At 38.9% G+C, this 23,415-nt stretch overlaps 1 protein-coding gene across 2 annotated transcripts in view; it reads right to left on the bottom strand.

Moving 5' to 3' along the window:
- Positions 1 to 1,306: 1,306 nt before the first annotated feature.
- The window catches only part of LOC128742285 (uncharacterized), a 100,934-nt gene continuing 78,825 nt past the window's right edge, over positions 1,307 to 23,415 (bottom strand). For both annotated transcript variants that reach the window (XM_053838608.1, XM_053838609.1), the window contains exons 9-10: positions 14,343 to 15,007; positions 1,307 to 1,864 (exon numbers count right to left, since the gene is read on the bottom strand). In XM_053838608.1, the coding sequence (XP_053694583.1) occupies positions 1,727 to 1,864; positions 14,343 to 15,007 (803 nt within the window). In that variant the 3' untranslated portion in view covers positions 1,307 to 1,726. The remainder of the gene's footprint in view (positions 1,865 to 14,342; positions 15,008 to 23,415) is intronic.

Here is a 23,415-nt window from a genome sequence, read left to right as displayed (position 1 = left end):
TTTTCAAAAAAAGAACAAACATACAAAATTTGAGCAATATCGGAGCACTTTTTGTCATGGAATTAGGCCATTACAAATATTTTATAAAGTTTTTGTCCTTCCGGTGTTCGGCCACTGAAGGGGGGGGGGCGGTGCGAAAAAACTTTAAATATGATTTGCAATGGCCTTACTAACTGGGTACACCTGTACCCGGTTGACCAGATTGCGGTGATTTTTTGGTTGATCAATGGATCATTGGAAAAGCTAAAAAATTTCACAGATGGCTCCAGCATAGACATGTTCTGTCAAACACACTCGACGAACGTCTGTCAAACTGCCTTACAATCCACCTAATAAGACTGGTTCAGATTGACCGTTATCAACCGTCAACAACAACGGAACTTCAAGAAATTATGACCTGTAATCTGAATCAGCCTTAAAGTTTACTCTAAATATGCCACGTGGGGCTTTAGTGTCCATCTATCGGTAAGCATGAGCAAAAGCTACCTACAATGATCCATTGAGGGTTAAACAAATTTCTCGACGAATCTCACTACTCTCTCTTTCTCTGCGATGTGACGTGAAGTACAGTGATGTCAGATTGGATTGGGAAATAGGCGCACCGCAGATACTTCAAAGTTTATTTTTTTAAACAAATCTTGAATTTTGATGTATGTTTTAAAAAATCTTACTAAGATTTTACGGGGGGACAATGGGTTGGCAAAAACCTTATATATGGGAGGGGGATTCAAAGGTGAGGAAAAGCCCTTCCGTAATTATTACACAGCTCTTAAATGAAGGGTCATAGAAGCAGGACCTGACCTAACTAGGAACGTCGTTCATTAACTTTTACCAAACTAGGAGATCGGAAGCAGATTATAATGCGAGCCAATTATAACCGGATTTGAACACAACGTTTCACCCTTGGCCCCCATGATTAGCCGGTATTGCGTAACCCTCCATGCTCAAACTATAGAGGACCGTCTCTAACCTTTATATAAGCGTATGAAGTCTTTCAGTTCAGCGCCCACCATTGGGCGGAGCTGACTTATTGTGGACACAAATTGGGCTTCGTTCTTCGTCTATTATAGTTAGCCACTGAATGAAAAGTATTTATAACCGGGGCGACCTTCCTCGCAAGACGGTTTATGTGATGTGACGATCGTCGACACTTTTTTTTAAATCGTTTTGTGATATTTTAATATATGATCAATATGCGTTACATTTGTATGTCATGTATTATATACGTATATAAATTAACTGTTTTACCGCAAGAATATATAATAATTCATTTCAATCACATGAGTAAAATTATCGTTTTCTATCGACTTATTTAAATAGTAAGTTTAGTTTGAGATTTTAGTTTCAAGAATCTAAATAACTTACGTTAAAAATGCAGGTTCCTAATTCATACATGAACGTCAATTTTAAAAACTTGCCTGTAGACTATACAAAATTTTTTATACTTAAATTGTAACAGCAACCTAAAAATAATTGTGATGCAAAGTACGTCAATAAAAGAATGCTTATTACTGCAAAGTTCTGCGTAAAACTATAAGTACTATTAAACATATACAATTCAGAAATAAGATTGAAAACATAACGAATGATGATGTTTTTACTAATTATATACATAACTATTCTTTAATATAGACATTTTTACCGTATTTAGGCTATTTGTTTGTAATTCTACATCATACTAAATTATTTTGCGTAAAGCTCCGCATATGGATGTTACTCTTCTTTATTAGTATACCCGTAATTTTTCTACTGCGCAATCAAGGGCTTCTTGAATTTCGTTGAATACAGGAATACCTTGTCGTTTCGCAAGGTCAATAAGATAGGTACGTCCACGGTTATAGTCCTTCACGGCGGAATTTGAAAGCTAAAAGTAAGAAAAAAATATAAATAAATAACACTCAGTTGGGCAAAATAAATAATCTGAAATTAAAAAAAAAAATTTTATTTAATTTCAGGTTTCGTATTCTACTAAGACGCTCCAAAAACTAAAAATAAATAATATCAAATTATTAATGTACCTATTATGCAGAGTAAAGAAGAGCAAAAGTGCGATAGGGGTAATAATTTAATTATTTATTATTACTGGTTCTTGACAATATCGAGCAGACAGCTACTAACATGTGCGTTTTCTAAATTTAAAAATTATACTTATATTAAAATCATAAGAGTCAGATACTACATTGAATTCACGGCAACACACATCAATACAACCGCTCAGTCGCATCTCGGCTAGGCGGTGCTTGCTAGATAGAGTGGAAGCATGTTTCCAATATATGAAAAGCTGTCACTACTCGCATAACAGTCCTATTTTCTATGGAGTTTGCTATACAAATCGGACTGGTATGCGAGTAGCGGCAGTAAGGGTTTTCTTAACAGTATTGTAAAATTTTCTGTTTTTCTCATGATTAGCTATTACTAGTTAACACAATATTACTATCATGGCAGCAAAAAATAAAAACCCGAATTAATCCACCTAGCGGCGTGGCCTGGCCTTTCTACTAGAACCTAAAATTAAAAAAGAAGAAAACTTATCCAATTTAATTCTACTATGTATATTTTATTCACGACAGATACATATTTCGAACATAGTTCGGAAACAGACACTGAGGAAGCCTGCAAGTCGTAGGCGAAATACGTATCTGTCGTGAATAAAATATACATAGTAGAATTAAATTGGATAAGTTTTCTTCTTTTATAATTTTAGGTTTCGTATTCTACTAAGACGCTCCAAAAACTTTCAGTCTTTCTACTAGATAATTTTTTTTTTTATTTCTTAGTATCTGAATATGTATCTATAATTCAGTTATATAGCCATATTTTTAAACTTCAATTTATTGCGAGCAATTATTGTATTTTCCTTACTAGACTCCAGAATGAATATATGTAGTAAATCAATAATTCAAAAACCAAGCAAGAATGAAAGAAATACTGCAAAAGTAGTGCCACAAACATTTCCGATTGCGGGTAATAGTAAGAGAAGAAAATTACGATTGAAATGTTTCAGGGCACTTCCTGCTTAAAACGCTGGAATAAGATCCATTTTTGTTTCGACTATTTTTAATCGAAATGAAATTTTGCTGATGTGCTTGATACCACGTAAGGATACATTTTCCATGAAACTTAATTTTTTTCGTCAAGCCTAACTGTTTAAAAGGGCGTATTTAAAAATGAGGTCTATATTTAAAAACAAAACAGATCTCAAACACTACTTATTTGTCCAAAACGACGTCAATGAAAAAATTGCCGGAAATTAAGTGCATGTTCAATAACAAATTACACTGACAGAACAAACTTCAAGATTTCATGAAAAATCATGATAAAAATCATAACATGTGCAATATCTCAAAACATATTTTCCTCATATTTTTTTAAGATAACCTAAATTATGCTCTAAACTCGTAAACTATGTACAGCAATCGGGGCCTGCCACAAAAGACGATCATTAAGACTGTCGCAGTGGCCTTTTAACCCAATGCCCTGAAGAAATGTTATCGATGGACACTCCTTCGAATTTAATTTTTATTTAAATTTAACAAATTTTTCGATAATACCCAAATTTTACTTTCTTTTAATAAAATTCAAACAAAATTAAATTCTACGTATAATTTTGAACAAAATATGTCATAAAAATTTTCCTCTTGGGCCTAGCCATTCTCAAGTTATTGTTAATTCAAGTTAATGTTAAAATATAAAAATTATGTCCTAGGGTAATTCTACGCGAGGTATCCGAGAACCATGTAATCGACCATTACGGATTTAAAACAAATTTTGTCAGACTATTCGTTTTAGGTCAAAAAGCAAAAACCCAAAATTGGCACCGGTTGGTCTTCCCCACGGTTAATGGGAGCACCTCCCTTTTTTGTTAAACCCACTTATTTACTTTTGCTTGTATCTCCGGAAATATTTGGGTTAAGAAAAAATCATCTTCACAGGCTAAGATGGAAATTGTACTGTTCAACGAAGGTACCGTTAGCACCTTTCGTAAAGACGGCCGCGAATCCATCATTGATTTCACTTTTGGCAGTCCATCCCTGATGCCGAACATAAATTGGAGGGTCTGCGAAGCGATCACCAGGCGATTAAGTTTAGTATCGGCCGGCGAAATCCGGCGATAAGACAGATACGGCGATAAGAGCGGCGACCGGCTTATTGGTGGAATGCAGCAATTAGCAACCATCGTGCTAGTTGTCTCAGATCCAGAAGACGCGTCCAAAGAGCTAGAACTGATGCAGATCGGGAAGAACGTAGCGCGGCGTTTAGAGTGGCCAGGGCTGCATTGAAACGGGAGACAAAACAAAGTAAACGCAACTGCTTCAAGGAGCTGTGCCGAGAAGTAGACGCCAACTCCTGGGGTGACGCGTACCGAATCGTTATGGCGAAAGTAAAAGGACCTGTCATAATTAGGGAGTTGTGTCCGAATGAGCTGAAGGTTATCGTGGAGGGACTTTTTCCGACGCACGCCGCACGATGTGGCCAACAATACCGTGCGGTCCAGAAGAGAGGGCTAGCGCTGATGGTCTGCAAGTCTCAATCGATGAAATAGTGGCAGTGGCAAGACAGCTAAAATTAAGAAGGCCCCTGGTCCTGATGGGATTCCTAACGTGGCTCTTAAGGCAGTAATACAAGCGTTTCCGGCTTTGTTCAGGACCGTGCTGCAGAAATGCTTAGAAGATGGTAGCTTCCCGAACCGATAGAAGATCCAAAAGCTAGTGCTGTTGCCAAAGCCAGGGAAGCCTGCGGGGGATCCAGCATCATACAGGCCGATATGTCTACTGGATACATGCGGGAAACCTCCTGGAGAGGATAATCCTGAATAGGCTTACGAGGTATACAGAAGGAGAACACGGTCTGTCAAATATGCAGTTTGGGGTCCGGAAAGAGAAGTCCACGGTGGATGCAATTCGGACAGTGATCGAGCGAGCCGAGAAGTCGTCCAAACAGAGGCGAAGAGATCGTTTTTGTGCCGTTGTAACGATCGACGTAAAAACGCCTTTAACAGCGCCAGTTGGGAGGCCATTGCCGAATCGCTGCAAAGAATGCATGTCCCGGGATATCTATGCAGAATACTGAGGAGTTACTTCAGGAATCGGACGCTTGTTTACGAGACCGCCGAGGGGCGCAAGACGATGAACATTACGTCTGGAGTCCCACAAGGCTCCATTCTTGGCCAAACGCTCTGGAACGCTCTGTACAACGGTGTACTGTCTCTGAAGCTGCCTAGAGGCGCGGTGATCGTCGGCTTTGCAGATGACATCGTGCTATCGGTGACAGGCGAGTCACTGGAGGAGGTAGAAATGCTGGTGACAGAGGCGACTAGAACTATCGATAACTGGATGCATGGTGCAAAGCTACAAATCGCCCACCATAAAACGGAGGTTCTGCTGGTTAGCAACTGTAAGGCCGTACAACATGCAGTCGTCACCGTCGGAGAGCACATTATTACTTCAACGCGCGCGGTCAAGCATCTGGGAGTAATGATAGACGACCGGTTGAACTTCAACTGCCACGTCGACTACGCTTGCGAGAAGGCGGCGAAGGCTATCAATGCGATAGCCAGAATCATGCCGAATTGCTACGGACCGAGTAGTAGTAAGCGGAGACTGCTGGCTAGTGTGCCATCATCGATACTGCGGTATGGAGGTGCAGCCTGGATCGCAGCGCTACGATCGAAGCGGAATCGCGTGAAGCTGAATAGTACCTTCCGACTCATGGCTGTAAGAGTTGCCAGTGCATATAGAACAATATCGTCGGAGGCAGTATGTGTTATCGCTGGAATGATCCCCATCAGCATCATGCTCGTTCTGTCAACTTGGTTGAACAGGAAACATGGAGACGTCGGGTTCCACCTAACGCAGTTTCTCTCGGGTCACGGTTGCTTCAGGCAATACCTGCACCGGTGAATGAATGCAGAGAGACGGTAGAAACATCACAGCATGTGGTTTTTGAATGTCCTCGATTTGCCGCGATACGAAGGGAGATGTCGCCCCTGACGGTGGAGAACATAGTAGGCGAAATTAGCATTGGGCGATACTGCGAAAAGCATCGATATTCGAATATCGATACAATTTTTGTAAAGGTATCGATCCCGTCGAAAAATCGGGCGGCAAGTATCGATACCAGTGGTATCGATATCGGTATCGATACACTGACAGGGTGCAACGAAAACCACACTTTTGTTTATTATTTAGCTTAATTTTTTAGAAAATTATATGCGTGTGCTTTTACTACTGTTGATTCTCTTTCGTTCTCATACGAAATCTCGTTAGGAACGAAATAATAGCTGATGTCGGACTGGTCAGGCCTGCGGTTTTAAACTCTTTTGATCGGAAACTGCAACGAATTGCTCAGGATTGCTACAAAATTTATTAGAAAATCTAGTGGAATGATGGAAATGAAAAATAAATTTTAAAAATCGAACAAAAAAGAATAAATCCGTTTTTTTAAATTGGTAAACCGACTTTTTGCCAGATTGATCGGTCACCGGCTTTGCAAGTGAAAAACCGGCCGGGCCGACCAGAAATCGACCACTCAGCCAAGCGCTAGCAAGTGCTTTTATATTTTGCGTACGGTTTATGCTCCTTGATCGAAATGACTTACGAAGGGAAAAGTAGACCTGACTTAGCTAGAATGCGTCGTTGAATCTGCTTACTCGTATGATTGACGGCGGTTGCCAGAGATCCCTAATTTATGAATTCATCAACCCCTTCCAGTTCATCTCCGTCAAAAGTTATTTCGTGCACTCAGGGTTTCTTCACTTAACAACGCAGTTGCGACTTCATTGACGGTCTAGCGTATCCAACCACATCCATCTTCGAGTGCCAAGACAGCTACCTCCATTGAGGAAAGCAGAGCTTCACTCAGCAACTTGTGAGTTGTCTAATTGATCGCATTTGAAATTAATCTTAAAATCGGAGCTGGAATTGCACTTGAAATTTTACTTAAAATTGAACCTGAAATTAAACTTGATATTGAACTTGAAATGGGAACTGAAATTTAACTTAGAATTGAGCATGGCATTATGCTTAAAATTGAACTTCAAATTGATATTGATGATCAAATGATATTGGACTTCAGTTTGAATCAATTTCAACTTGAATCTTTACTTTAAATTGAGCTGGAAGTAAGACTTTAAATTTAACTTAAAATTAAACTTGAATTTGGACTTCAAATCACACTTAAAATTGGACGCGAAGTTAAACTCAAGTTTGGACCAATTCTCACTAGAATATATAAATTGGACTTGAAATTACACATGAAATAGGACTTATAATGAGACATGAAATTGAACTTGAAATAGGACATAATAAAGAACTTAAAATTTTACTAATAACTAATAGTGAATTGGATGTAAAATTTGACTAGAAATTATACTTACAACTTTGCCAGAAATTGGAGTTAAATCGGACTTATAATTGGACTTGAAATACGATTTGAAATTGAATTTGATTTTTGACGTAGGACTACGTCTTACGGCAAGTTTTGAGATAGGGTGTCATTCCAAAAAATCGAAAAATGCGAGCGTCACGAAAAATGAAAGGTTTTGAGCGCTAATAGCTCAGCGGTTTTCCGCTCGATTTTCAATATTCTTACACCAATCGATCGGAAAATCTTCTAAGAATTGACCTAAATGAAGAAAAGTATGGATTCTTGATGTTGAACTATTGAAAAATTTATAATAATGAACTTATGTTTTACCAGAATTCTCGGTTCGTGATTGGTTGGAAGATTCTTTACGATGATCTAAACCTATACCAATTTGATATCTGTGCTTGGGAAGTAAGCCAAAACAAGAGACAAAGTTTCCCCATTTCAACAAGATTTCTTAACACCGCGAATAAACCTAGACCATTTTGATGTCCTTGCTTGGGAAGTACGACAGAGAGAGTAACAAAGCCCCCTCGTGCCAACAGATTTCTAACGAACGCGATTAAACCTAGTCCAATTTGATGTCTGTGTTAGGGAAGTGAGCCAGAAAAAATGACAAGTTCGTTGTCCCAACAGATCGCAAATTTTTTACTGCGAGACGATTAAACCTCGGCGAGCTTGATATCAGTGTTGGAAAAATGTGCTACAGCTGTAGTGTTCGGTTATAATACGACTCTGTATGAAAAACATGAACCACAAGCTGGCGCAGCTTTTCGGCCAACCTAGTATTCAGAAAGTTGCTGAGGCTGGAAGAGTACAATGGCCGGGACATGTTGTGAGAATGCCGGAAAACAATCCCGTAAAAATTATGTTTGCCTCGAATTCGGTTGGTACCAGGCGCAGAGGTACGCAGCGTGCTTGACGGTTAGATCATATGAAGCAAGTCCTGGAAAGTGTGGGACATTCCAGAAATTGGAGGCGGACAGCCATGGATCGAGTTTGTTGGCGGAACATTGTTATGCAGGTGAAATCCTAATGGACATCGCATTAGGATAAGTAAAGTATTTTAGTTTCTCTAGCATTTACTATAAAGGTATCGATACAAATATCGTCGTTTTAGCATCGATACTGGCCGGTATCGGGACGCTCAATATCGATCCAAAATATCGATGTATCGGCTCAAAAGTATCGATTTTTTCGATACAGATACAGTATCGCCCAATGCTAGGCGAAATGTGTCGGGAAGAGAGCGTGTGGAATGCCGTCACCGGCGTTGTAGCACAGATTATGTTGCAACTGCAACGACAGTGGAGAAAGGACCAGCGAACTAGCGAAATCCCGATTAGCAGACAATCTTGACAGACGCATCGGTGGAGTGACGAGCGTGACGGAGCAAACCAAGCTTGGACAGAAACACTACGAGGGCGGTCGTGAGAGGATAGATGTTATGTTGGTCGCTATCCCTGGATCGGTTCGCGTCTTGATAGATGCATGAAGTGGTAGTGTGGTGGCGAACTCGACGGAGCAGTGCTGAGCCTAACAAGAAACCCTGCGAGGGTGGCCGTGAGGAGATGGAAGTCATGACGGTCGCCATCTCTGGATCGGTACACGTCTCGACAGGTGCAAGGAAAGTGGACGGTGAAAGAGCATGTAGTAGCATCAAGGATGGCAGAACGCTGCGAGGGTTCCTGTGAAGGAGTGGACGTTATGACGGTCGTCACCTCCGGATCGGTTGACGTCTCGACAGGTGTAGCACAGATTATGTTGCAACTGCAACGACAGTGGAGAAATGACCAGCGAACTACCAATCCCGATTAGCGTTGTCTCGACAGACGCATCGGTGGAGCGACGAGTGCGACGGAGCAAACCAAGCTAGACAAAAACGCTACGAGGGCGGCCGTGAGAGGATGGTTGTTATGTTGGTCGCTATCCCTGGATCGGTTCGCGTCTCGACAGGTGAAGTGGAAGTGCAGTGGCGAATTCGACGGAGCAGTGCTGAGCCTAACAAGAAACCCTGCGAGGGTGGCCGTGAAGAGATAGAAGTCATGACGGTCGCCATCTCTGGATCGGTACGTCTCGACAGGTGCAAGGGAAGTGGTCGGTGAAGGAGTGAAGGGGAAGTGCAGTGGTGAACTCGATGGAGCAGTGCTTAGCCTAACAAGAAACCCTACGAGGGTGGCCGTGAGGAGATGGAAGTCATGACGGTCGCAATCTTTGAATCGGTACACGTCTAGACAGGTGCAAGGAAAGTGGACGGTGAAGGAGAATGTAGTAGTAACAAGAACGGCAGAACCCTGCGAGGGTGAATGTGAAGGAGTGGATGTTATGACGGTCATCTCCGGATCGGGGTGTATAGACACAGCCTCCCCCCGAAGTAATACTTAACGGTAGTTCCAAGGGGGTTAAGGTCAGACGCCCGTGAGGTTTTTAGTGGGTTAGAGTCCCACACTGTGCCACGTGATGTAGCAATATATCATTAGTGTGCCTGGCATTGAGCGTTTCCTCACGCAAAATAAAAAACCCGAATTAATCCACCTAGCGGCGCGACCTGGCCTTTCTACTAGATCAATTTTTTATTTCTTAGTGTCTGAATATGGATCTAAAATTCAGCTAGCCATATTTGTAAACTTCAATTTACTGCGAGCAACTATTGTATTTTCCTTACTAGACTCCAAAATTAATTTTTCGAAAATACCCTAATTTTACAAGTTATTGTTAATTCAAGTTAATGTTAAAATCTAAAAATTATGTCCTAGGGCAGTGTTTTCTAAATGGGGGTTCGCGAACCTCCAAGGTTCATCAAAAATTTAGTTCGCCATTACGGATTTAAAGCAAATTTTGTCAGCCTATTCATTTTAGGTCAAAAACAAAAACCCAATATTGGCACTGATTGCTCCTTCCCATGATTAATGGGAGCACCTCCTTTTCACAGAAAAGAAATTTTTGTTAAACCCTCTTATTTTCTTTGCTTATCTCTGGAAATATTGGGTTTAAGAAAAAATCATCTTCACATTTACAAAGAAAATTGACCAAGAAATCCTAAAAAATATTACTTTTTTTAACGGCAGTACTACCAAATACTTTTTAATTCGATTTGAAAACAAAATTTCTTTTCGATAGCTCTTCACCAGATTTTAGTGTATAATTTAGGCTATCTAGTGTATAATTTGGACAAATCTGAGGGAACATGTTTCGAGGTAATTCTCATTTAAGATTTTTATCAAGGTTTTCCATGAAATTTTGAAGTTTTTTCTTTCAGTGTAATTTTATTTATTGAAATTTCACTTGATTTTCGACAACTTTTTCTTTGACGTCATTTTGCACAAATAATTAGGTTTTGAGATATGAATTTTTTAAAACATAATACGCCCGTTTAAAAAATACGCTTGAAGAAAAAAATATGTCCTCGGATTTTTTCTCGGCTTAATCAGTCTTAAAAATTTCAAAAAACGAGTTTGGTCTCTACATCCGACAGTTTCGATGATTTATTTCATCGAATATATGTAGTAAATCAATAATTCAAAAACTAAAATGCCACAAACATTTCCGATTGCAGGTAACAGTACGAGAAGAAATTACAGAGCACTTCCTACTTGAAACACTAGAAAAAGAGCCATTTTTGTTTCGACTATTTTTAATTGAAATGCAATTTTGCTGATGTGTTGGATACCACGTAAGGATTCATTTTCCATGAAACTTAATTTTTTTCGTCAAGAGTAACTGTTCAAAAAGGCGTATTTAGAAATGAGGTCAATATTTAATATATAGCCTAAATTATGCTCCAAAATCTGGTAAAGTGTTATCGATACGGACACTCCTTCGAATTTAAAAAAAATCTTTAAAATTTACCAAATTTTTCGAAAATACCCAAATTTTATTTTCTTTCAATAAAACAGTCGACAATGAATCCTTGCGTGGTTTCCAACATATCAGCAAAATTTCATTTCAATCAAAATAGTCGAATCAAACCGTTTTGTTAGTTGAGCTGGAATTGCTCTTCATCACTTTTCCTGCTTTTCAATGCAAATTACAAAACTGCAAATTGTACACACATACATATACGCACATACATACATATACACACATGACACTGGAGTCCTCTATGGTTCAAAGGTACACGGGTACTAGTGAGCGACACGCCCTGGCAGGTGTTGTGGGTTCAAATCCGGTTATAATCTCTGATTACAGCTTGGTTCGACCCATGCACCTTTCAGCATTGGACAAAAGATAGGAGTCACAACGACAACTTGTTAAGCATAGCTACCTATTACCCCCCCCCCCTTCCTTTCCACCCTTCCCCTTCATTCCCGAAAAAAATCCTTCTTCATTACTTTCCCTTACCGTCCCTTCATCAATTGTAGAATCATCGTTTAAAAAAAAAATACTAAGAACATTAAAATTGGTCCAGCCATCTCCGAGAAAAGTGAGTGAGATTGAAAGCGTCACATACACACACAGAAAATGCTCAGTTTTCGAAACTGAGCCGAATGGTATATGACATTCGGTCCGTAGGACCTTCTTTCCATTTCCGGTTTTCCGAGTATATACTACATATATATTTATATAGTAGAAAGGCAAAAAGGTAAAGTTTCGAGGCTATAAGCGAGCTGAAAAACATTTTACAATGTTACGGTCAACGGTAACTAAAATATTTTACACCATTTTACACTGATACTCCCAAACTAGCGTTAACAATTATACGAAAAATTAAAAAGTTGGCAACACTGTTAAAAAACTGTTATATACTGTAGACATGCTTTCACGATAACACAAAGTCTTTTTACACCGACTCAGAAAATGTAATTTTACTCGTGATGATTTATTAAAAATCGGCTTCAAATCGCTGTAACTCTGGATCGTCATAGAACACCTCGTGATGATGAGTGAGAGTGATTCTTATGTAACAAAATCTGAGGAGTACAACGGATTTGGAATTTTTGAAATCAAATGACATATATTCATTGTGCGAAAAATGCAAAAGTTTTTAAATCGACTTTAAAAATATTCTGCAGCACTGCCGCTAAAAACTAATATTTTTACGGATTTCTCGGGCAATTTCTTTTGGAAACATGAAAATTTTGTCTTTCTAAATCTAATATTTCCAGAGTTATTAGCAAAAGAAAATAAGAGGATTTGATCAAATGTGTCTTTTCTTTAAAAATTGAAGTGCTCCTAATCAGTTTTTTCACAGTTTGAACCTCGTAATAAGCAATGCACTGACAACCCGAAAACGTTTGTTTATGCTCGCGAAAATGTTTGTTTATTTAGTGGTCGGTTGGTATAAACCCAGGTTAAAAAACAAAAACGCTATAAGGGTTTTTTCTTGCTTAAGCGGGGTACGCTGCTGAAAAGTAATGGGTAAAAAGAGAGGACAAGAAATGCTCAAGAAATCGATTTCTTTTACGATTTGTTAGCAGTACGCACCTCATAAGAAATATTATTTCACGTCCAGATGGCGCAGTTTTACACGCAGGTGAATTAAAACGTTAGTTTTCCGAACGGAATCCACCTTTTCGCGCGCTTAACGGCGGCTAGTGGGTACGCTTTTCGACAATGTTTATTTGCTTTTGGGAACCATACTCACGTATGCTTGAAAGTTCTACAACAACAATTAAGGCTGGAAATATCAACTTAACGTGAATAAAGTTGCCAAAAGCATGTTAACGTTTTCCGAAAGTTGTACCCACTAGCCGCCATTACGCACGCGAAAAGGTGGATAATATCCGGCGCAATAGAGCTTTCTGACAGCTCAAGCACTCACACTAGCGAACACGAAATACGCGTGTATATACATGATGTTTACCTCATTTTGGGAACAGCTGATGCTGGAGGAACAAACCGAAAAATAGCGATTACTAGACTAATCTCAAGTGTTTAGTCTTGACCTTGGAATGAGGTCATACATATATTAATATTTTTTTGAAACGATGGTTCTACAATTGATGAAGGGACGGTAGGGGAAAGAAATGGAAAATTTTTTGGTGAAGGAGGAGGGGGAAGAGCGGAAAGGAAAGGGGGGGGGGGGTATTGGTAGCTATGCTTGACAAGTAGTCATTTTGACTCCTACCTTTTGTCCAATGCTGGAAGGTGCATGAGTCGAATCAAGCTGTAATCTGAGATTACAACCGGATTCGAACTCACAACACCCTCCAGGGCATGTGGTTCGCTGGTACTTGTACCTTTGGTACAAGTACCAGCGAACAACATGCCCTGGAGGGTTTAGAATCTAGCACTGTTCACAAACAATTCGCGTTGGTGTTAGAATCTATAAACTAATATAGTTTAATTAATAATTGGACAATATTTTTTTGAAATGATGGTTCTACAATTGATGAAGGGACGGTAAGGGAAAGTAATGAAGGATTTTTTGGGAATGGAGGGGAAAGAGTGGAAAGGAAGGGGGGGGGGGGGTAATAGGTAGCTACGCTTAACAAGTTGTCTTTGTGACTCTTACCTTTTGTCTAATGCTGGAAGCTGCATGGGTCGAACCAAGCTATTATCTGAGATTATAACCGGATTTGAACCCACAACACCCGCCAGGGCACAAAAATATTAATATATGCCTGACCGCATTTCAAGGTCATGACTAAAATCACGAGGTTTGGTCAATAATTGGACAGTTTTTTTACAAGTTGATTTTATTCTGAAGTACTTTTTAAATAGAATATTTGTCATTTTTACCCATTTGAAAATGTGTGCTGTTTTGTTTTTCTGGCGTAGAAATGTTTGTATGTTATAAGCTAGTATTACTGTAATATAGGCATGTTTTTTTAAGTTAATGTAACCAACACCCTTATTCCATAACTCGCAGGTTTCCATTTGAAAAATGTATCAGCAATAAATTCCATGGAAATTTAGTAAGTCCTTTTATCCATGAATTACGACAGTGATGACTTATTTTCACATACATTAAACAAGTACGAGGAATGATCAAACCTTTTCATGGAGTATAACAACAAATAATCTAAAATTTTTACCTGTGTTCCTCTGAGTACACATCCGTTGGAAAGCATCTGAACACACATGATTACATTATAACCCATTCCTATGTAATGCGCTGCCATAGTCATTGCTCCGAGCGACCGTGTGTCGTTAGTGATGACAAACAAGAGAACACGGCTCAAGTCAAGAAGAGCAGGGTTAAACATCGATTCGTTCTCGTTCTCCTCCTCTTCATTCAAAATATTCTCCATATTAGCTGCAGTTTCAAATCCTTCGTAAAAACTTGATGTGTAAAATGTAACGTTTTTTGATCTAAGATATGGAAAAGCATATTTTTGACGCCAATTAGTCAGCATCCAACAGCTGCCACCTAAATATATATCTCGAATTTTAAAAGATGATTGCATATTCGATTCTGAAGTTTTCGACGAAATACTTATTTTATCATCGACACGTTGTTGAGTGTTTTGAAGTGACTCCTCTTTTTGATCATATCTCCTGCAGTATTCTGCATTATTTGTGTATTCAGAATCCGTAGAATCGTTAATATGATGAGATACATTTATTTCGTATTTACGATTAAATGTTGTATCCGACAAATTGCTTTTAGGTGTGGTGGATAAGCAATTCCTCAAGACTGCGTCTTCAATTACAAATGAGGTAGAGGCGTGAGGAGATGATGGAATACGATGATGCCATTCTGTAAATAGTACAAGATGAAAGATTTTATTTTAACTATAGGAGATGCGGGAAATAAACAATGGTATGAGTTCATAAAACGTGTCTCTAACGTTTTCATTTTTCATTTTTATTTTCATCTTTTAACGCATAAGGGTATCTAGGAGACCAGCTCGCCAGTTAGAAACATCTATACTTTCCATGCTGCGCTAAGGTAGAGGGAGAGATTTGGCATCCCATCTGGTGCCCGATGCCAGATAGGGAGCATACATCAGAAAATAGCGGATAGTTGAGATAAAGCTGAGAATAGTGTTGAATATAAACACAGAATGAAATGCAAATGCCGTGTAGTTCTCCAATCGAAATGCTGTTGGGGACACATACCCTACCTTGTACCTATGTACCTGCTATACAGGGTACCTGGAATGATCTTCGCTACCAACCTCAGTTTGCCGGTCCTATTTTGTATTTTGTATCTGTGCCGGTTAATCTTCCTTTCTGTCTGTCTTTTGCGTTCTAGTTCTAATGCAGTAGGGATGGTTGGTTATCTTGGCCTCGAAACCGATTACATTGTGCGAGATAGGGACTAGCCATCATCTTCAGTAAAGACTCCATCCTCTATAATTATATTCTCGTTGCCGAGATTGAAAAGAGGAAAAAAGAGATAGAGGATTTTCGTCAGTTTGTTGGTTAAATTAGTATTATTTAAGTAAGCAGGATATAGAATAAAAAACGAAAAAAAACATAGAAGAAATGTGATAGGGGGTTTACCAAATGCAAAAAAAAATGAGGACAGAGGAAAGCAGTGGTCTGGTCGGCGTGTACGAGACGGTGTACTTCAATTACCCACTGTACCCACTTAGTAATTTCATGATAAAAAGTGCTCCGATTTCGTTCAAGTTTAATGTACAGTCAGCCCACAATCATGGGTCACACACAATTATGGGCCATTTTAGCTTTTTCTGCCGATTAATTTGTTATTTGTTATTTATTGATTAATTTCATCCGACATAGATTGTCTTAATGAATATTCAAATATGGCAGAGAAAAGCCACCTTGAAATGCGAAAATGACAGTTTCAAGCTGGCACAAAAACCCTGCATCTTTTCACAGAATGTTATAAAGTAATAAAACTTATCAACTAATCACAACTTTATAATAATATAAATGGATAAGAATAACAATTACAATAATTTAAAATTAACAAAAAAAACAGTTTACAAATATTAAAAGTTAAAATTATTATCACTTTGATTGTAAGCCAGTGCCAGACGACGGATGGGTTCATGTTGGTCGTAATTCGTACAATAAACGTTTAAGGGTAGAAGATGACGCTGCGAGCGCAAAAACACTGCATTTGTAACATAGCGAGGATATTAGCAATATTAGGACAGTCGTATAGCCACCGGTTAGAATTTTGTGGGCCATTTGAGACATGATATGCTCTCATAGCTGTTCGAGTGGTTTGATTCCAATTAGCAAGCAGAGCTCTTCATATGATGGCAAACTCTCAGGATTTCTCCATGACAGTGTACGACAGATACGTCAGATGAAAATTCTTTGTACACACTCAATACGCTGCACCCAAATGTCATAGTACGGGTCCCATACAACACAGGCAGACTCTAGAATGGAGCGTACCAGCGAGCTATAGAGGGACCGCAAGGTCCCGAATCGTCAAACTCTTTGCCGATTCTGACAATTAAACCTAGCTGACGATTTGCCTTGCTAATAGAGCTTTCCAGTTATGTGTGCATTGGTGCTTGAATATGAGGCAAACAATAACACTAAACAAAAGAGATGCATTCCTTTGTCACCAAGGTACAGAATAAATTTCGTCTCCCGCTGACCTAAATACCAGCAAATTTTCAAAATATGTGCTTCAATTTGGAACAGGATGAAAAACTTGACCGATATATGTACTCTGCAGTGTGGCAAACGGAGAAAGACAACTAGTAACCGCTATTTTTCGGTTTGTTCCTCCAGCATCAGCTGTTCCCCAAAATGAGGTAAACATCATGTACATACACGCGTATTTAGTGTTTGCTAGTGTGGGTGCTTGAGCTGTCAGAAAGCTCTATAATTATGGAGTAATGCTGCCTAAATGTCAGTTGAGCGTCCAAAATTACTCCAAGATCAGTTACGACTTCCTTGCGTTGAAGAGATATCCCATCAATACGGTAGTCAAATAGCAAAGGCTGTTTTTTGCGGTGAAAGCTCGTCGCAGTGCATTTTGAAATGCTTAATGTCATGTAGTTACGTCGGCACCAGTCAGCGAAGAGATTAGTTAAAGCTTGAAGTCTAAAGCAATCATCACGTGTTTGAATAACCTGATAGAATTTAGTGTCACCCGCATACAATACTCGTGTTCCGCGAGGTAACAGCTTTGTGATATCTATACCTATAAAGAAGGATTTCTGTCTGTCTGTCTGTCTGTCTGTCTGTCTGTCTGTCTGTCTGTCTGTCTGTCTGTTTTGTGTTCCTTATAGAATCAAAAACTACTGAACCAATCGGCGTGAAAATTTGCATGTAGAGGTTTTTAGGGCCAGGAAAGGTTTTAGTGATGGTTAGAGACACCTCCCCCCACTAAGAGGGGGGGCTCCCATACAAATGAAACACAAATTTCTGCATAATTCGAGAACTAATTAAGCAAATAGAACCAAATTTGGCATGTGGGTGTTTTCGGTGACAAGAATTTATTCTAGGGTAATTTGAGACCCCTCCCCTCTTTATAAGGGGAATTATAACTCCTCTCCCCTTTAAGAGGGGGGGTTTCCATACCAATTTCCTCATAACTCGAGAACTAATCAAGCAAATGGAACCAAATTTGGCATGTGAAGGTTTTCGAGGGCAAGAAAATTTTCTATGTTGAATTAGGACCCCTCCTCACTTTAAGAGGGGGGGCTCCTGTACAAATGAAATACCAATTTCCTCATAACTCGAGAACTAATCAAGCAAATGGAACCAAATTTGGCATGTGTGTGTTTTTGAAGACAAAATTTTTTTCTATGATGAATTGGGACCCCTCCCCACTTTAAGAGGGGGGGGGGGGCTCCTATACAAACGAAATACAAATTTCCTTATAACTCGAGAGCTAATCCAGCAAATGGAACCAAATTTGGCATGTAGGTGTTTTTGGAGGCAAGAATGTTTTCTATGATGAATAAGAACCTCTCCCCACTTTAGGAGGGGGGGCTCCTATACAAATGAAATACAAATTTCCTCATAACTCGAGAACTAATCAAGCAAATAGAACCAAATTTGGCATGTGGGTGTTTTCGGTGACAAGAATTTATTCTATGGTAAATTGAGACCCCTCCCTCTTTATAAGAGGAATTGTAACTCCTCTCTCCTTTAAGAGGGGGGGCTGCCATACAAATTTCCTCATAACTCGAGAACTAATCAAGCAAATGGAACCAACTTTGGCATGTGAAGGTTTTCGAGGGCAAGAAAATTTTCTACGGTGAATTAGGACCCCTCCCCACTCTAAGAGGGGGGGCTCCTGTACAAATGAAATACAAATTTCCTCCTAACTCGAGAACTAATCAAGCAAATAGAACAACATTTGGCATGTGGGTGTTTTTTTTGGTGACAAGAATTTATTCTATGGTGATTTGAGACCCCTCCCCTCTTTATAAGAGGAATTATAACTCCTCTCCCCTTTAAGAGGGGGGACTTCCATACAAATTTCCTCATAACTCGAGAACTAATCAAGCAAATGCAACCACATTTGGCATGTGAAGGTTTTCGAGAGCAAGAAAATTTTCTATGGTGAATTAGGACCCCTCCCCACTTTAAGAGGAGGGGCTCCTGTACAAATGAAATACAAATTTCCTCATAACTCGAGAACTAATTAAGCGAATTGAACCAAATTTGGCATGTGTGTGTTTTTGGAGACAATTTTTTTTTCAATGATGAATTGGGACCCCTCCCCACTTTAGGAGGGGGGGTCCTGTACAAACGAGATACAAATTTCCTCATAACTCGAGAACTAATCCAGCAAATGGAACCAAATTTGGCATGTGAAGGTTTTCGAGGGCAAGAAAATTTTCTACGGTGAATTAGGACCCCTCCCCACTCTAAGAGGGGGGGCTCCTGTACAAATGAAATACAAATTTCCTCCTAACTCGAGAACTAATCAAGCAAATAGAACAACATTTGGCATGTGGGTGTTTTTGGAGGCAACCATTTTTCCCATGATGAATTAGGACTTCTTACCTTTTTAGGAGGGGGGGGGGCTCCCATTCAAACGAAATACAAATTTGCTCATAACTTCAGAACTAATCAAGTAAATGGAACCAAATTTGGCATGTGAGAGTTTTAGATGGCAGAATTTTTTTTCTGTGGTGTATTACGACCCCTTTCCCTTTTAAGAGGGTGGGCTTCCATACAAATGAAATACAAATTTCCTTATAATTTGAATACTAATCAAGCAAATGGAACCAAATTTAGCATGTAGGAGATTTTTGAGTCTTGAATTTATTTTATGATAGTTAGAGACCTCTCACCCCTGTGATAGGGGGATATGGACTCTCATACAAATAAAACAGAAATTTTGGCGAAACTCAAAAACTAATCCAACTCGAGAAATTCGAGACTCTTCCATAAAACATTAATCAATAACAAGACCACAAAAACTATCTATAGTAACACTAGATCATTCAGGACGAGCCGGTCGCGAGTGTTGCCGGTGACCCGCCGTCGGAAGCGCCGCCCACTGGGGGACTTGCAAAACTCGAGAAGTGATAAAGATCATCCGAGATTCATGATTTATGTACAACACAGGTTAATTTGTGGCAATACGAAGTTTGTCGGGTCAGCTAGTCATTGATAAATAACGAAAACAGTTATTAAACCGGGGTCCGTCCCGGCGTAGTGGTTAGCATTCATCCCTCTCACGTCGAGGACCCAGGTTCAAATCCCAACCCCGCAGAAGTCACGAATGACCCAAGCTGGTTAAAGTGACTATAATCTAACAAAAAAAAGTTAATAAACCCCGGAATTGTTATTAAACCAACTAATGCGTGAATATTATACTAATTGATTGCGTGAATATTATACTAATTGATTGATGAAATTGTTCCTCATAAGTAGCATTAACAATTTGATCAATCATTGGGTGATATTCAAACAGAAATTGGCAGAAAAAGCTAAAATGCCCCATGCTTGTGTGTGACCCATGATTGTGGACTGACTGTACTTGTCCGTTTTCTGAAAATTTTAGATCAACAAATATGCGTCCATTGTTTCAGTGGGACAAATTATCTTAAAATATGTTCGAATTTTTCTAGTATAAACACCATGCTTTTAATTCATATTTTGAAATATGTAACATGGGACAGTTATGCTTCCTTCGGCAGTATAGTACTGTTGTCAAAAATTCAACAGAAATAAGCGAGCAGCAGATTTACGAGATCAAACATAGAAAACCAAATTTACACGAAAGTTGGCATAGTAGAAAATTTAAAATCTTATGAAAAGGTTGACTTTTTTCTACGCTAAATTCACGGGACTTGTGATTGTCATTTTTCTAGTTGAAGGTTACAATAGTTTGATTCTTTTTATGGGAGTGGCATAGAACGCATAAATCTACCTAACAGTATGATTTAAATTTTTGACACAAAAATTAGTTTTGAACTATACTTTTGTAATTAATTGTTAATATTCTCAAAGAGCGTGTACCACATTTAAAGCAAGTTTAATTTGTACAGCTTTACAATTAAGATACTCCATTTTCCTGAAAGAAAAACCGAAAAAACAGCTTTTTTCGTGGCTTTTCGAAGTTTGAATCACTCCTCAAAATGTGATTCCTACTTCAAACACTTTAATTTATCTAATATCTATAATATAATGTATGAAATAGTGTATTTTAACTACGCTCTAGTAAATACATACCTTGTACTTATTTAATATTGCGCAATGGGAAGGTAAACGTTCTAAAATCGGTAAAATAATGCAAACGAAAAAACTGCTACCTACTTTTACGCGAAACGCGAAGAGCAAGCGAACCAAGTTGAAATCTAAGTTCTCACTTTGCTGATTTGTTCACCTTCTTACAAGGAGTCACAGTTCAATGTCATACCTCACCGGATAGAGAAAATTTCAACGGACACGGTGATGTACAATAGGCATAATATTTTATCATATTAGCGTTACTAACGAGCATTTTATTCTGAATTGTTCAAAGTTTGAGACTGTTCTAAAGTTGAATCAGAACGGTTCAAATTTTCATTTTTTCCGCCCAGTGACGTATACACACTTCAAAAGTTCGGTAAAATTTACCGAAATTTAAACAGCTGAACGTTCGGTAAATATTTCGGTGGTGCACTTCAACGTTTACGGATCTTTAGTAACGTTTGGAATCATAAAAAATTTTACCGAACGTTCAGCTGTTTAGATTTCGGTAAAATTTTACCGAATTCGGTGCTTTTTTTAAGTGTGTAGAGTATAGAACCGGTTCTAAGCAGTCTAAGCGGGTCACTGATTGTTTTACCTTATTACAAGCGATGGGTTGACTAAGTGGGGGATATCAGCATACTAATCTTCTTGCTACCTTTAGTTCTTCAAGCTGTTACCATTGGAAGACACTATTGTTGAGCTAAACTTTTAATTTTTCGCTTTAAAAGTTGGAGCGATGAAACTAGGTGCTTTTTTAAGCAGGGGTGACATTGCGATTCTCGTTTCGAGTGATTTTGGTTCGTTTCGCCCATTCGTTCAACGTGGTCGAAACGAACCAAAATCACTCGAAACGAAAATCGCAATGCCACCCCAGTTCTGAAATCTGAATTTTTATACGCCCCATAAGAAATCCCTCGAACTTTTTCCCCTATTCAGTAAGTTCGCGTACCTATTCGCGACCTACTAATCGGCATCTGCATTAATAGATTTGATATTTTTGGTCGGTAGACGCGTAAAATGCTATCTGTCTAAATTGTTTATCGGGGCATACAAACGGTATTCGTCGTCTCTTTTATTGTCTAGTGTTCTTATGGGAAACTGCGAGTTTGACGTCTCACTCGCTGTTGATAAGGATGGTGGGAGAACAAAAGAGGCAAACATAGCAGTGCACACGGTCCGACTGCAGAACAGTGTTGTCAAAGCAAATAACATTGAATAACATCGTTGCTTCATTAAATCACTGAGAAAATCTTCGAAAATAATTGAAAAAGCTGTCTTTTCTGTTGCTTTAATAAAAAAAATTAATTATGAACATACATTTCTCTAGAAACTATTGAACCACCTTTTCACCATTCGAGGTTTCAGTTAATTTCAAACCTATAATTCTTATTTCCAGCAACGAAACAGTGTCTTGGCACGATAGTACATGAGCTACGCTGCAGCTCGCAGTGGTCCAGGCTCCCATAAAATAAATACGCTGCAGCTTCTGCTACTGCTGAACAGGTTCTGTGAATTCAGAATTTATTTTCAGTTTTGTTAGAAAATAATAAAACTTTCGGCTAGTAACAAAGCCTTAGATAATAGAAAAATCAGAAAGGTTGTATTCCAGACACAACCGCGTAGCTGGCGTTGAATTACGTTAGGCGGGTTTTTGCGAAGAAACCTTGACTTGTCTTTCACACCATATTAACATATGTGTGGCGTAAAATAGCGTTAGGTATATAATAGTGCTAAATAATTGTATCGTATTTTTGGTATGTAAAAAAGCAAAGCCATGGGTTTAAACCGTCTTTAGACATTACCCTTCTTTATCGACAGACTTCGCAGCCGGCTGTTAGAGTACAGGAAAATTACGGGGCCAGTGCAACGATCCTATTGACTCTAACTAGCAAGCACCGCCTAGCCGAGATTCGAACATACGACGACTAGCTTGTTAGACCAGCATCGTACCTTGAAGCTAACTGGGCGGGTTATTTTTGGTATGTATTTTGTGTAATTTGTGATGCCAAAAACAAATATTTTTACCAGTGCCAGAATCGGAGTACAGCCTGAATCCGTTAATTGGGTCACGACTGCATTGCAACTCATTCGCTAATTGGGCCCATCACATTTGTTTGAAATTTTTTAACTCAAAAGTTCAAATGAATTTTGACATTCAAGTTGGAGCATAGCCCAACTAACGAATACCCAATTAACGAACCGTATCTCCCTCACGCACCCAGATATTAACAAAATTCTCTCAAAACACTGTTCACATATATATACAGGGGTTAGACAAAATGATCGGGACATGCAAAATTTTGATGAAATTCAAACGGCCATAAGTTTTACAAAAATGAACATTTTTAGATGAAACCAATTGTACTCGACGGGGAAATTTTCCTAGTTTTCCGAAAATATTTCAAAATTCGCAATAGTCAGCGGACACCGGAGATATTCCGGGTTGTCTGGGGGTATGTCAAAAACTGATTTTTTTAATCTCCTGTATCTTTTTCTGTCACGGAAATTTATTAATTTACATAATTTATCCCA

Source organism: Sabethes cyaneus, chromosome 3, assembly GCF_943734655.1.
Source record: "Sabethes cyaneus chromosome 3, idSabCyanKW18_F2, whole genome shotgun sequence".
In the NCBI taxonomy this organism is placed as follows: domain Eukaryota; kingdom Metazoa; phylum Arthropoda; class Insecta; order Diptera; family Culicidae; genus Sabethes; species Sabethes cyaneus.
The sequence above is the reverse complement of the archived record's forward strand: the minus strand, read 5'-3'. Positions and strand labels throughout refer to the sequence as shown.